This window comes from Anastrepha ludens, chromosome 2 (assembly GCF_028408465.1).
Source record: "Anastrepha ludens isolate Willacy chromosome 2, idAnaLude1.1, whole genome shotgun sequence".
Lineage (NCBI taxonomy): Eukaryota > Metazoa > Arthropoda > Insecta > Diptera > Tephritidae > Anastrepha > Anastrepha ludens.
Genome location: NC_071498.1, coordinates 4,619,862 through 4,634,114, shown reverse-complemented (window position 1 = coordinate 4,634,114; position 14,253 = coordinate 4,619,862). Strand labels below are relative to the sequence as shown.

The window sequence follows — 14,253 nt, the reverse complement described above, 5'->3', positions numbered from 1 at the left end:
GCCAGAGCGCTTTGGAGACCCTACAGTTAGTAGTTTCTGCGATTACGCTCAAGTCAAACGCAGTATATAGTTCGTTTAGAAAAATGCCCTCTATCACTTGTTGAAGATCAAACTCAGGGCCTTTCCTTGCACACATACCCGCTCTTTCGTTTCCCTCAACTCCAGACTTTGCGGGAACCCAACTAATTGTGGTGTTGTGTTGTTGGATAAGCGAGTGGGACCTCCTACATGTTTTTAATGCATCTTAAATTGATGAACGCTGTGGCCAGTGCCTTGATCGCTGCTTGACTATCAACAAAAATAGTAAGGTTTCCCGGAGGTAAGTCCATTAGTTTTATCGTTTTTGCTGCTTTGTCTATAGCGTAGATCTCACCTTGGAAGACGCTACAGCGGTTTGGAAGCCTAAAGAAGCAATTTAAAGATAATTGTTCCGAGAACACCCCCCATCCAGTGCCATTGACCATCTTTGAGCGGTCAGTATAAATATGGGGACCACTATCCACCACTATATGATTTGACTCTAGTCTGCCAATCCTTTCTGTCAGGTATTCGTATTTTATAGTCTTTGTTCAAATCTATCTTGGGAATCCGATAGCCCGTTTTCGATGCGTTTTGCAAGTGCTCCAATAAAGACTTATTTTATCCACAAATTTTCCAAAATTGAGCATCTCGTATATGCTTGTGAACAGCTGTTTTTCTTACTGGCAAATCTTTATCCAGCAAAGCCTTGCTAGTTTGTTCTCTCAATTTCTCTTTGCGTACAAAAACACGAAATCTTGGTAAACCATTATTTTGTGCGGGTATAAAAAGTGCGCTAGTGTAAAAAGCAATGCGATTTTTGACACTCCTAAAAACTCTTACTAAAATGTTTGAAATTTTAAAGGAAATGTGATTTTGGTGATTGAATTTGGTACAAAGTGTGAAACTTTATACGTTATACGGGTTTTCTTGTAGTATAACCTATATTTTTATAAGAAAAAATTAGTCAAAGCCATACCCCGCGTTCGTCGCTACTGGGTAAAAAATACCACAGAGGTAATAAAACCACTTCTAACTTTTTTCTACAAAATATCGTGACCTGCCGCTTCAAGTACCTTTCTGCATAGAAACAAAAGATGCGCTCCCAACGTAAAATAAATATTTAATTAATTATACACCTATGTATTATGTGGTAATTTTTACCCAGTTGCGACCGTTTGTGTTTGTATTTGCCTAGCGATAAACCCCGCCAAAATGGCGTTGCGCTATTACTATGCAACTCTGTATACATGTATATATGTATGTAATATATCTATATGATTTTTTCTTTTTTCAGCTTGCAACACGAGAGTAGTGGCAATGTTATGCAGGAACCGCAGCATCACCAACAGTTATCACAGACATTGCAACATCAACAACAATTAATAAATACCACTCACATAGCCAATAGCAGTGGTGGACGACTCCACTTGACTGCCGCCGCGCCCAGTAATTCAATTTGTGTACAAACACTCACTGGTGGCGGCGGCGGCGGAATCGCCAATTCCAGCACCCAGCAACCTTCTCAGTCTACACAAATGCTGGGTACCAGCAAATCGCTGAATCATCATCATCAGCAGCAGCAGCAGCATCATCATCATAATCAGCTCACTGCAAATGTCGCTTGTCAGGCGTTACAACAAGCAATGGCGTCTACGATCGGGTCACCATCGACCAGCAACGAGTGCAGCTATAAGAATTGCCATCTCAATATAAGCACCAGCACCACATCAGAGTCACCGTCGACATCAGCATCGGCTGTGGCCGGAACTCAGCAGCGTCGTCCACAGCATCGCACTATACTTCCAATTCAAGCCACGCATGCGGCACATGATATGCTACAGCAATTTGTAACAGTTGCTGATGTTGAAATCAGCGGTGCCACCGTTGGCTATCATTCACTACCGAGTGGTAACGGCAGTATGGGTGGCAGTAGTAGTGAAATCGAAATGCTCACCTCGACTACGGTGCCCACAACATCGCAATATGTTGGATCGCCCATTGCAGGCGCCATTTCGACGCCCAGTATTGATGTGCTGCCATTGATGGGCGGTGAAATTGCCACCATCTCCAACAATACCAGTGACTCCATTACACAAACTACACTAAGCGCTATTGCTGGCCCTCATACGCTGCCCACAAATACACACACACAGATGCTCAAAAGTGGCAGTAGCAGCGCCAACAGTCCCAGCAGTCAAAGCAGCAAAACCCCTTCCTCCTCACGCCGCTACCATCGCACCATACCGCGTTACTTCGCGCTCACCGATCCGTTGAGTGCCAAAGAAGCTTATGGCGTTGGTAAAAGTAAATCAGATACTAGCACACGCATTGGCGTAAACAATACTACGACGGCTACAACATCTGCTCCCAAAAAACCCACGTGTCAGTGCCCAGTGCAACATGTGCCAATGTCATATATGGCGGCTACGCAACTAACCAATGCTGCGCATTGTGCCAGCAATAGCGCGCTTCTCTCGGCATTAAGTAGCAAATTGAACGCAGCAAGCCAGTCGTCAGCGGCATCCCAAACGTCCTCAGCGTCATCTACATTAGTCACCTCGCATGGCAGCAGCAATTCGGCGCGTTCGAACAGCGCTACTTCGTTGGGTTACTCACAACGTGCGAAATCCTCCAATAGTTTGCAACAACCGTCGGCCAACGATGTGAATAGCTTTGGTGGAGGTGGCACTTTGAAGCGCATCATGCACACCACTAGCACCAGCACTAGCACAGCCACTAATAACAACAAAAACAACAATAACAGCAATAGCTCTGGCAGTTATGATACGAAAATTGCAACTATTTCTAAACAAGTTGGCGATAGCGCTGCTGCAGACCTAAACGGTAGTTCAGTAGGTAGCCATCATCATCACGCAGCTCATCATGCGCACCACGCACACCATGCTCACAGCGTTGTTGTATTGCCGACACAGACACATGACGAGAGTATGCCCATTGTGCTGGGACGTGTGCAAAAGCGATCTAGTGGTGAGCGCGAAAGGGAGCGTGAGCGTGCACGCAGTGCTAGTAGTGGTCGTTCCAGCACCAACAGTAACGCACACCAGTTGGAGAGCAGCGCGGCTGCGATTTATTTGAATGGAAAGGTGAGTGGTAGATGAGGTAAGGTACAATTGAAGAATATATGTACATCTATTTTAGCAATAATTTTTAGCCTCAAACAAAATGACGCGAGTAGAATGACAAAATTTTGTTAATTTGATTAGGACAAGGGCCCTATTATTATTTTATGTTTATGCCAAGCTGTAATGAAAATCTTCTAGGGAGCTCAAAAAGTTCTTGGAATAAAGAGAGAAAGGGTGTGAAATGTTTTGGTTTTCGATATACAGGAGCGGCCAAAATAATAGCAGCGCGACATGTTGGAAAGTTTTGACTATTTATTTTGTATTTAATTTTTTTTATCGTTTTATAAAAGTTTACTACAAAAAAACATATAATTCGAAGCTTTGAAATTTGCGCAAAATTACAAAAAATATGCATAAAGTTTGCATCAAATTTGAAACTTAAGCTAAATTTTTAGCCACTTCAAACTACACAGAATTGAATGGGCTGCAAAATCGCATATGCAGAAGTTTGAAAATTTTAGTTATATACATACATATATATGATTTTGGTCTTAAAGTATGAACTATATTTTTATAAAAAATTAGCAAAATCAAAAATTAGCAATGTGTAGCACTTCTATTATTCTTGTCCGCGACTGCATTCCCTAAGTCGAACACACTTTTCAGATCTTTTATAAAATTTATTTTTATCATAAATAAAAAAAAATGTTCTGTTTCGGCTTTCAGAATAGCATCACTACGAACACAAAATTTTCCTCGAAGCTTATTCCTCATTTTTAGAAATAAATAATATTCTGAACTTCTTAGATATTGTTTCATCCTTCTTCTGCCAACACATCAACGCGTGTTTCGACTTAGATTTATAATGAAGAAACCAAGTTCATCCCTATTCTAGCTACACAGAGCTCCAAAAACTGGCGTCAGCACAAGACACGTAGTGTCGTGCTTATTCTCGGCGCTGGACTTAAGACATACCAAGATCGTGAAGAATGTTCAAAATGGTTGAAAGGTTTCTGCGATTTGTTTCTTTTTCAAATAGAGGGCATCTGCATTAAATTGATATGTGATGTTTTTCCTTACAGAATAATCAACTAAATTACAGGCTAAACTATTTTTTCCTCGTAGTTGAGGTTTTTTGCCTGACTGACTTAGATTAGATTTTTTATGAGGTTTGCACTTCGACCTCATGGTCCTTTGTGCCCTTGCGCTTGACTGACTTATATATCCGGGATTGTCTCGAAGATTAATGAACCGATTTGTTACAATAATAACAACATAGGCGGTCAATTACAAGCCGATACTTGTCAACAATTTGACCATACAATTATGGATTCACACGATTTAGCTTATTTCACCGTCTTGCTGGAATCACTTATCAATCAGATGATTGGGTGTTGGCGTGGAAAATCAAAAAATTACGAATCATTTGGCTGGAGAGCTTACTGCTAACGATAACATTGGTTCCATCTTCAAAAACTTGGCGATGATCACACCTATGCAAGAATTTTGTCAAATCAAAAATCTAGTCTGCCAGAAATATGCTTCATCAATGTACGCAATTCGTCTAGCGTTGCCAGTAGCCTAGAAATATATATGTATGTAAATCTTTTGGATAGAAATGTATTGCTTAGATAAGAAAATGTATCCTACATATTTGAAAATAAGAGTAAGTTTTTTTAAGTATGTTTTTATTAAAAATAATACCCTTTGATGCAACCCTACAATAATTTGACGGTGGAAGTTAATACATAGAAGTTTTTCTACTAATACCTGTACATATGAAAATGCTTAAAATTTTTTGACTATGAATACAAACTACTGCAAAAGAGCTATACAGTTCATTTTTTTTTTCATTCAAAAAATGCTTATGCAAGAGTGAAATAAATAATGCATTTGCCAGAGTAGCATTTCGCATGAGAGAAGAACTCAAAATAGCCCTCAGCATTGGAGTCTAAGTAAGAATTTGATACCTTTCTTCTTGTTCATTCAAAGAAAAATGATTAAAAAGTAAACTTTCCTAACCGCCAATAAGTCGGAGATAGCGGCGCTGAACAAATTAAAGCGTAATTTTAAGGTGGTCATAGGAAAAGTGGAGCACTCAGTTTGACGGCTGACGGGCAAAATTCGTGATAACGTCCATACGCGCATACGATAATTTGATTGGCATCGCTATTGTTCGGAATACTTTTTCAATCGGAAGGGTGTGGTTTGTTCTGCCCATTTTGAGTCTGTGGATTTCGGCTTCTAGGTGTAATATCCGCAGCTGGTTTTCTAAACGTGCTCCCATTATCATTTGACCGGTTTTTATAAACTGTGGGTTCTGCCTCGGCGTCCGCGCGTCCGTGTTTGCTATTACTCGCTCGTTGTATACAATGTTGTTGTTGTTGTAGCAGCATAAACATTTCCCATACATATATACGGGGAATGCAGCTGAAGTGACAGTCCTTGGTCGAATATAAATCCGGGTCGTTCCGGTTACGTAGAACCGACTGTCGTGGAAACGAATGTATACCATCGTCATTGTTGCTTCGCTTTTGTCATTCCCCAGCGCGGCCGTCGTGGATGCGCCCACTTCTACTGAGTCAGTTCCGCTTTGGCTGCTTGACGTCGCTGCCGCTGAGTCGAGCAGAGTATACAAGTACAGCTATCATCCACGTTGCCGGCAGCTTTGTCGTTGAACTGGCGTCACCTTGGCCCGTTACTCCTATTTAAAAGAAAAATATCGTTTTACTATTAAATTTAGCAAAATTTTGTCATTTAACTTGCATGTAGGAAAGAGTGTTCCAAGTGCAAGGTTTATTTTTTGTACAACAAATAAAATTAAAATCACATTAAGGTAGGAAACCTTTCGCTTATTTACTGTGAGCGTCAAAATAAAGTGTACAAAGCATTTTGTTATAATATGGATTTTATTTCAGTCTTTTATAACAAAACAATTTATTTTAATTTCATGTTTTTTAAATTAGTATTTAATTCTCTACTAATTACTAGAAAACAACAACAAAAGTTGTAAGACAAAAATAAAAGTTGTAAGACAAAACAAAATTTAGTGCATATTTTACGCGTCAAAATAAAGTGTACAGAGATATATTTTACAAAAATGGTATCGATTTAGTATTTTGTTGATTTCCCTTTTGCTTTGATAACGGAAGACAGTCTTCGGGGCATCGACTCAACTAGTTTTTTGTCACGTCAGATGAAATTTTATCCCACTCTTCCTTTATAGCGAGTTTCAGAATATCCATATGATGATTGTCCTTTTCCGGATTTGGTGGTCTAAATGCTCCCACAAATGTTCAATAGGGTTTAAGTCCGGTGACTGTGGAGGATGATCCAATGTCTTAGGAGTACTATAAAGCAGCCATTCTTTTACTATTTTTGCTGTGTGCTTGGGATTATTATCTTGGTGAAAGATCCAAGATCCCTGCAAGTCTAATTTCTGCACACTGGTTAGTAAATTATTTTGTAAAATATTCAGATAATCTGTTTTGTTCATGGTACTTTCAATAAAAACCAAATTGCCAACTCCGCTTGCCGCCATACATCCCCCACCATTACCGAACCCCCACCGTGCTTAACTGTGGTTATCAAATTTTGGTCGGCATACTCTTTATTTTTGATTCTCCAGACTTTAACCGGTTTTTTCTGCCCAAAGACCTCGAACTTACTTTCATCGCTAAACAGGGCATTATTCCAGAAAGAAACATCCCGATTTTCGTGTTTTTTTGCATAATCAGGACGTTTTTTTTTATTAACTGTCCGTCGATATTAGCGGCTTTTTTCGTTGGAGACGACCATGTAACCCATTTGCGTGCAACGCTCGACGTATTGTACTGGCACTTATGCTAGTATCTGGTGCAGTTGAAACTTCTTCTGATATTTTGACCGCACTTTTAAAGGGATTTTTCTTCACATCACGCACTATAGACCTTACTTCAATCTCATTTAAAATTTTTAGACGGCCTGCACCTGGGCGATTTTCTACTTTGCCGAACTTTTTGTATTTGTCAACTATTTTTTTCACAGTAATATATTATGGCTTCTGTTGACAATAGAGCCATTTTCACGAAAGGTTTTACCTTCATTGCGAAGCTTTAGTACCAGTTCTCTAACATCAGTCGAAGTTTGTTTACCCATTATTAAAAAAAAATAAATAATAGAATTTAATTTACTGTAGACAAAAACTTTTCACTCTGCCGGTTGCAACCAATTAAAATACAATATGAAAAAAGTTTCATTACATCGAAAAAGGAAGTAAACAGCCAAATATAACGGTATTTTTTACCGTACAACATCGCTAAAAAGCTACTGATGTTCGCTGTACACTTTATTTTGACGCGTAAAATATGCACTAAATTTTGTTTTTGTCTTACAACTTTTGTTGTTGTAATTTATTTTTTTGTTGTTTTCTAGTAATTAGTAGATAATCAAATACTAATTTAAAAAACATGAAATTAAAATATATTGTTTTGTTATAAAAGACTGAAATAAAATTCATATTATAACAAAATGCTTTGTACACTTTATTTTGACGCTCGCAGTATGTGACACGATTTGATTTACAAATGTATGTCGTTCCTTCTACTGGCTTTGCGGTACTCATCCTTTTAAGGAGGGAAACCGGTTTAGGAAGCCGAAATTTTCGTGTTGTCCGTGAATATTTTGAACAAGGAAGGAATAATCAGAAATTGTTTAAACTTGGAGGGTATTTTATTCATATTTTTAAATACACTTTTAAATTTTTTTCAAACCATTTCCGCCGGAAATAGTGGCGTTAGAGAGTGCTGTTCATGGACGATCGCCATCCGAGTGGCTTGCTGGTGGGCCTTCCTGAAGTTGCAATTTTTCTCTTAATCAACAACAATTTTTTTTTTCGTTAACAACATGTTTACTAGGAATATGAACCTAATTGTGATAAAATAATATTGAAAATTGCATGTTTTTGAGGCGCTTCAACACAGTGTAATTTTTTCATTTCATATTTTTTCATCTATTTTGCTTAAAAAATATATTTTTAATGATAATATAATTCCAGAATTAGGTTAATATGAATTAGAGTTGTATAAAGAATACTCAGAAAAAATTTCATAACGATTGGTTCATAACTTTTTGAGCTAAAGTGCCCACCTGTTGGAAAAAGTCGTTTCGAGAAACACGGCCTTCTAACTACCGCGCGCTACGTTGCCGACGGGCGGTCAGTTAAGTGCTCCTAGAATTGGGAATAATGCGAATTTCGCTTTAACATTTTAACCACATATCCTTGAGTAGTTATACTAACAATTTATACAATAAAAAAAGTCGATTTTGTGATCAGTCCAAACTGGTTTCCGCCCTTAAACTAATTTGTTTAGACTTTATCAACGGTACCAGGCTCCATTAGGGCCTGACTAGTTTCATACTGCTCGCATAACATTGATCTTCAAGGGAACTGCCCAAGCAGATGGCCAATTAACTTTCCTACGAGTGCCATTCTACATTACGGAAACGACTCCTTAATAACAAAATGGTTGATATTTTGCATTCAATTGCTCCGTGAATTGCTTGACTTGTTACGATCCTTAATTACCCGAATTGTTGTATAGTCTGGGCTACAGCGGTCATATTCTAGCCGCGTGAGGCTAGTAATCCAATACCACAAGATTTTAAGCGGGGAAGAGTATAATTGGACACCATTTGGCCTGAAATTGTGAAAAGTGCTCTCATTGCACCTTCACTGGAACGCACAATCTAAAACATCATTTTGGACTCCAGGCTCGAGCAAGTAACTGATGTTAAAGCCTTAGCTCTTTATTTTGACACAAAATTCAAATTTCTTCGTATATCAGTTGTGCTCGTATCATCCGTATGCTATATTAGCCATCGTTCGACGTAATGGTTTACCATTTTCGATCCCATATCGTAACGCATTTTTTTTTTTGTAGAAATATTCATGGCATTTTTCAAAGATAATCCCTTTCAAATGTTGGCCACATCTGCGCCGTAATCCGGTCAATTTTGAATGCCTTCCTGGAGACAGCATCAAAAAGTCGTTTATCATTGGCGCCACCCTTGTCTTTGAAGGAAATATGGGCCGATGATTCCTCCAGCCCAAAGGGCGCGCCAAACGGTTGTTTTCAATGAATATAATGAATGGCTTCGGGTTGCTCTATAGCCCAAATACGGCAATTTTGTTTATTGGCGTAGCCATTAATCCAAAAATGGCCCTTATCGCTGAACAAGATTCGGGTCGGGTCCCAAAATGCGGATCTTCAGCGAGTTTTTGAAGAGGCGAGAGACTGAAATTATGACGCTTTGAAAGATTGGCCGCCTTCAAACCTAAGACTAGCTTCATTTTATACGCTTTCAAATCAAGATATTTGCGTAAAATCGTCCAAGTAGGTCCAAACAGTCGGTACCGAATCGATTCTTTTGGGCCTTCGGCAGAACTCTCAGTTACAGCGGCAATATTCTCTTCACTTCGGGCTGTACATAGTCTAATCGATTATACTCGATCCAATAATGTCAAATTATTCTCAATTTTGCCTATGGCTTGCCGAATAGTGCGTCGATTTTCGTAAGACAATTGTACGTTTTTGTAAACGTTAGTTAGTAGTCACGCATGATCTGCCAAAAAAATCCTATTGGGAAAAAGTATCTTCAATCTGATCACCCTTTACGTTCAAGATCTTAGTGAGATCAAATTTACATTGAATTACGTTTAACGTCGTTACCTAGATACATTACCATGCACGCTATATCAACAGAATAGAGCGTATACAAAGAGTTATTATAAAATTTGCTCTTCATTTAACTTCACAGAACCCCTGTCCTTTTATCCCGTTGACAGCTTGCTAATCTCGAAATCATGAAAAGCAGAACTGTCTTAGAAATAAATATCGTATCTAATTAATATCGTAAATGGATGCATCTCTTTTAGCAAGATTCCACTTTAGCGTAACCTTAGACACTATTCAATGTTTTATGTGCGAATACCCAGTTCGAATTACTCTAAAAATGCTCCGTTAAGAGAATTCTTTCCGAATTCTAAATGGTAGTCACGCACCAACTCATTCGGCTACGGCGCCGTAGCTTAGGATACAATTATTTTAATTAGTTTGACAGTAAGGTACTATTATTCGGTTGACTGAAATAATAACAAACTTTGTACGCTATAGGCTAGATTGCAATGCCATAGTTTGAATAAATTAAATTAAATTAAAAGAAAACCCTTATAGTTATTTGGAGCACTCTGCAATATGCTTTAACATTTTTTTCGTTGAAATTGTTTTAAATAGAATTTTTTTACTTCATACACAACAATAGGGCGACGCTTACCTGAACTTTCCACAGCCACAACACTTCAACACCATACACGCACAGCAGCAGCAGCAGCACCACCACCACCATCAACAACAACAAACCAACGATACAAATCCAATATTACCACCGAAACTACACAAATCTCTAACGAATTTAAAATCTACAACAACAAACAACAATCATAGTATTACGACTCCAACAACAGCGATTTCTTGCGTTGCTGCGCCTGTTGCTGCTGCTACTGTTACCCCCACCACAACTGCCACTGCCACTGTCTCGTCGAGCTGTACAGCCGTGCAGACGATCTACACTCTCAGTAAACCAACCACGTCCACCGCGTCCCATTCGACGCGCAAGGAGCATCATAATAACTACGAGCCAATAAGCAACAGCGGTGGAAGCAGCAGTACCAGCAAGAATTCACCGCCATCACTCACATTGCCGCTATCACCTGCGATGGCAAGTAGCATTGGTACTGCAATTAACAGCAATGGTAACGACGGTGTCAGCTCCAACACTGCTATTGGCTCGCACTCGCACTCTACTGAGAAGTCGAGTAAAATAAATTCAAGCACATTTTACCCGATGCAAAATAGCCACGTGACCTATACACTGCCAAAACACATCGGTGGAAAAGTTTCGTTGAATAGCACCATTGCAAGTGTGGTGAGCAAGGTGCCTTCGGTGATCAGTATTCCAATCGGTGGTGGCGAAGTCGATCTCTATGAGTACAATAGTGGCTGTGGTAATAATGTAAGTGCCACGAACAGCAAATATGACACTTCAGCATCATTATCGAGGGGTGTCAATGCAAATGGACGTAGCACAACGTTGCCAAAGATATTGCGTGCCAAAAAACAGCAAGACATTAGTAATAGCAGCAACTGCAACAGCAACAGCATTAATATCAATAATAGGTCACCACCTTCCAATAGCATTTCATCTGCACCGACAAAAGCGGCAGTATCCACAACACCAGTGTCGCAATGTAATATGCCCGCCTATCCACAACAGTATACTAGCCACCATGCCAAAGAAACCCTAAGTTCAAGAACAACAACAGCCAATGCAACAACACAATTCAATTCCAGCGTTGTTGATGGCAATACATTATCATCTGCCAAGCATTTACCTGTCTGCACCACCTCTAAGAATTGCCTCAATCCGAAGGAGCATTTTCTACCGAATGACACAAGTTTGGATGATGATTACTTAAGTGAGTGTGAGAATTGTAAAATAGCACAGAGCGCCAAATATTATTTGAATGCTGAGGAAGTGGAGGCAGCACCGCAAGAGACAATGACACTGCAACGTAAATCGATGGATGACAATAAGGACGAGCAAGAGCAAGCATATTATCGTATTTCACATACACTACCAACGAATCCTAAAAAGAATGCGTGAGTGTTATTTATGGTTTCAAACCTATGCTAGATAAATACTGCGTCACTTAAAATTAGAAAGTGCTTTAAAATGTTCAAAAAAATTTTTTGTTTGTCGTTCTAACAACATAAACAACTTTTTTTTTATTATTTCGCTATACCTGGCCGTGGAGGGAATGTCGATGTTATAATACCTTGACCAAAAAGTTCCCGGAATATATTCAGAAAATTCAAAATACAAGTTTATTCCTCAAAAGTCATATTATCCGCATCAACTCCCCATCAACAATAACGCAGTTATGCCAACGTTCGATCCAGCTCTCAAAACATTTCTGGAACTATATTTTCGTAGCTTTTTCCATTACTTCCCTTCGGCTGTTAAAACGCATGCTCCGTAACTCGTAGGTGTTTTTTGAGCCAATCAAACAGACAAAAATCGCAGGGAGCCATATCACCTGAATTCGTTGGCTGTAGGATGGTATTCGTTTCGTTCTTGATCAAAAACTCACGAATAATGATGGCACTGCACGACGGTGCATCTTTATTAATTGTCTGAGCTTTTGGCGAGAACTCGTGGTGTACAATAATGTTGTAATCCATAAAAACCGTGAGCATCGCTTTCTTTTTTGACTGAAAACGACGTTTTTTTTATGGTCATGATTCATTCAGAGTTCTCTATTCAATCGCTTGATGTCTGGATTGCTTGTCGTACTCATAAACCGACGTTTCGTCTCCAGTAATGATGCGTCCGATGAATGCTTGGTCAGATTCAGCCTTAGAAATTATTCCTTTGGCAATATAAACACGGCCAAATCACACAAACAGTGCCAATCACACCAAACAGTGCTATTTTTAGAATGCGATGACATCTCGAGAGTGTAGTGAGAATTGTCTTTATTGAAAGTTGTATACTATGTTGTTCAATAAGTTTTGCGGTTCGATAAAAAAGTGCGTTGCTACTAGCCTAAATTTTGTTTGTTGTGTTGGTACGCTCTTCATATGAACGTATGCTAAGTTTCTATCTGCCAATTCAAGCCATTTATTAGCCATTTATGGGTCACAGTATTTTCTGCAACGGAAAAAATGAAGGCGCATTCATTAAAGGTGGTGGCGCTAGACCAACAACAATGTTCTGTACGTTTGATTGTCACAGCAAAGTATTGAGAAACTAAAAAGAAATAATGAATTCGCTTTGTTTCATTCTGAGCTGACAGCCACATGAACACGGCGAAAGAAAAAATCAACTCAGCTGATTTACCAACACCACCTTTAATCGATTCGCCTTTGAAAAAATCAAGCAGGGTGCAGTGAATGAGTTTTTATTTTTTATAAACTCTTTGGAAATTGCCACTTTTTAATATTGGACGCTTTTCAAAAATAGTTTCGTATGAAATTTAATTGTACCTTTATTTTTATCTCTTCAGTCCAATCAAAAATAACAATCGTGAACCATGGTTTTCTACAATCCCTGCTAGCTCATCATCCGAAGAGGATGTCAACGAATGAGATTTAACGCATTTTCTTTAAATAAGAAGCAACAAAAAATGGCACGCACCGAAGTAGCAAATAATTATATATACGCACACACACATAAGCACACTCATGACGGATTAGAAGTGTGGATATGTCAACCATTGCAATGCAAGTTTAAAGAGGAAAGTAAGAGTATTAAATGTAGTAGCTGCACAGTGAGGTAAGTCATAGCATAAATACATACACGTGTGTATGAATACATGCAAGAATACATATACAAAAAGTATTGAAAGTAGGTTAGGTTAGATGGCTTTCAGAAGAGCCCCACAAATTCAATGGTATTAAGTTGTAAAACAAAACCAAAATTTACTGTAAATTAACGAAAGCCAAAGGCTTTAGAAATGCCGAACTGAAAGAGAAAAAAACGTCAAAGTGTTTGAAAAAAAGAAATGAAAAAAGTACTAAGCAATGTATTGTTGATTCTTCTTTTTTTACTCTTCGCACGTCTCCATCAGTCATTTGCGCTTTGCGTATATATCAACCAAAAATTTATTAGTTTCAATTATTATAAGCTAAGAAGATGACGAATAAAAGCTCAACAAAAAAACCAAAAAAAGGCAAAAAAAAAAAAACAAAAAAACAAAAACAAAAACGGCCGGCTTTTTGAAGTTCGGTAAATATTTATAATTAGTATTAAATACAAAAACGCATTGTACAATTAAGCGGTACCAAAAATTTAAAGCAACATTTTAATGTATATGTATAGATAAAAGTTCATTAATTGTGCGCTTTAATTACATAATTACTAGTTAATAAGAAAAAATTATAGTTTACGTTAAATAGTACATTCAAATAAGCTAAGAAAAGTTACTTGATTCTTTACGATTATAAACTTCAAGGAAAAGACAATTACTTAAGCAGCAGACACTTACGTTCTAGAACAAAAACAATTTATGCGTTCGGGGGAAATTCACGTTGCTGTGGTGCGTATTTCA

At 38.4% G+C, this 14,253-nt stretch overlaps 1 protein-coding gene across 1 annotated transcript in view; it reads left to right on the top strand.

Annotated features, from left to right (window-relative positions):
- Positions 1 to 13,918, top strand: part of LOC128862266 (myb-like protein Q) — a 33,252-nt gene extending 19,334 nt beyond the window's left edge. The window contains 3 exon segments of the mRNA XM_054100806.1: positions 1,316 to 3,125; positions 10,407 to 11,803; positions 13,210 to 13,918. Of these exon segments, the coding sequence (XP_053956781.1) occupies positions 1,316 to 3,125; positions 10,407 to 11,803; positions 13,210 to 13,291 (3,289 nt within the window). The 3' untranslated portion in view covers positions 13,292 to 13,918.
- Positions 13,919 to 14,253: the final 335 nt, after the last annotated feature.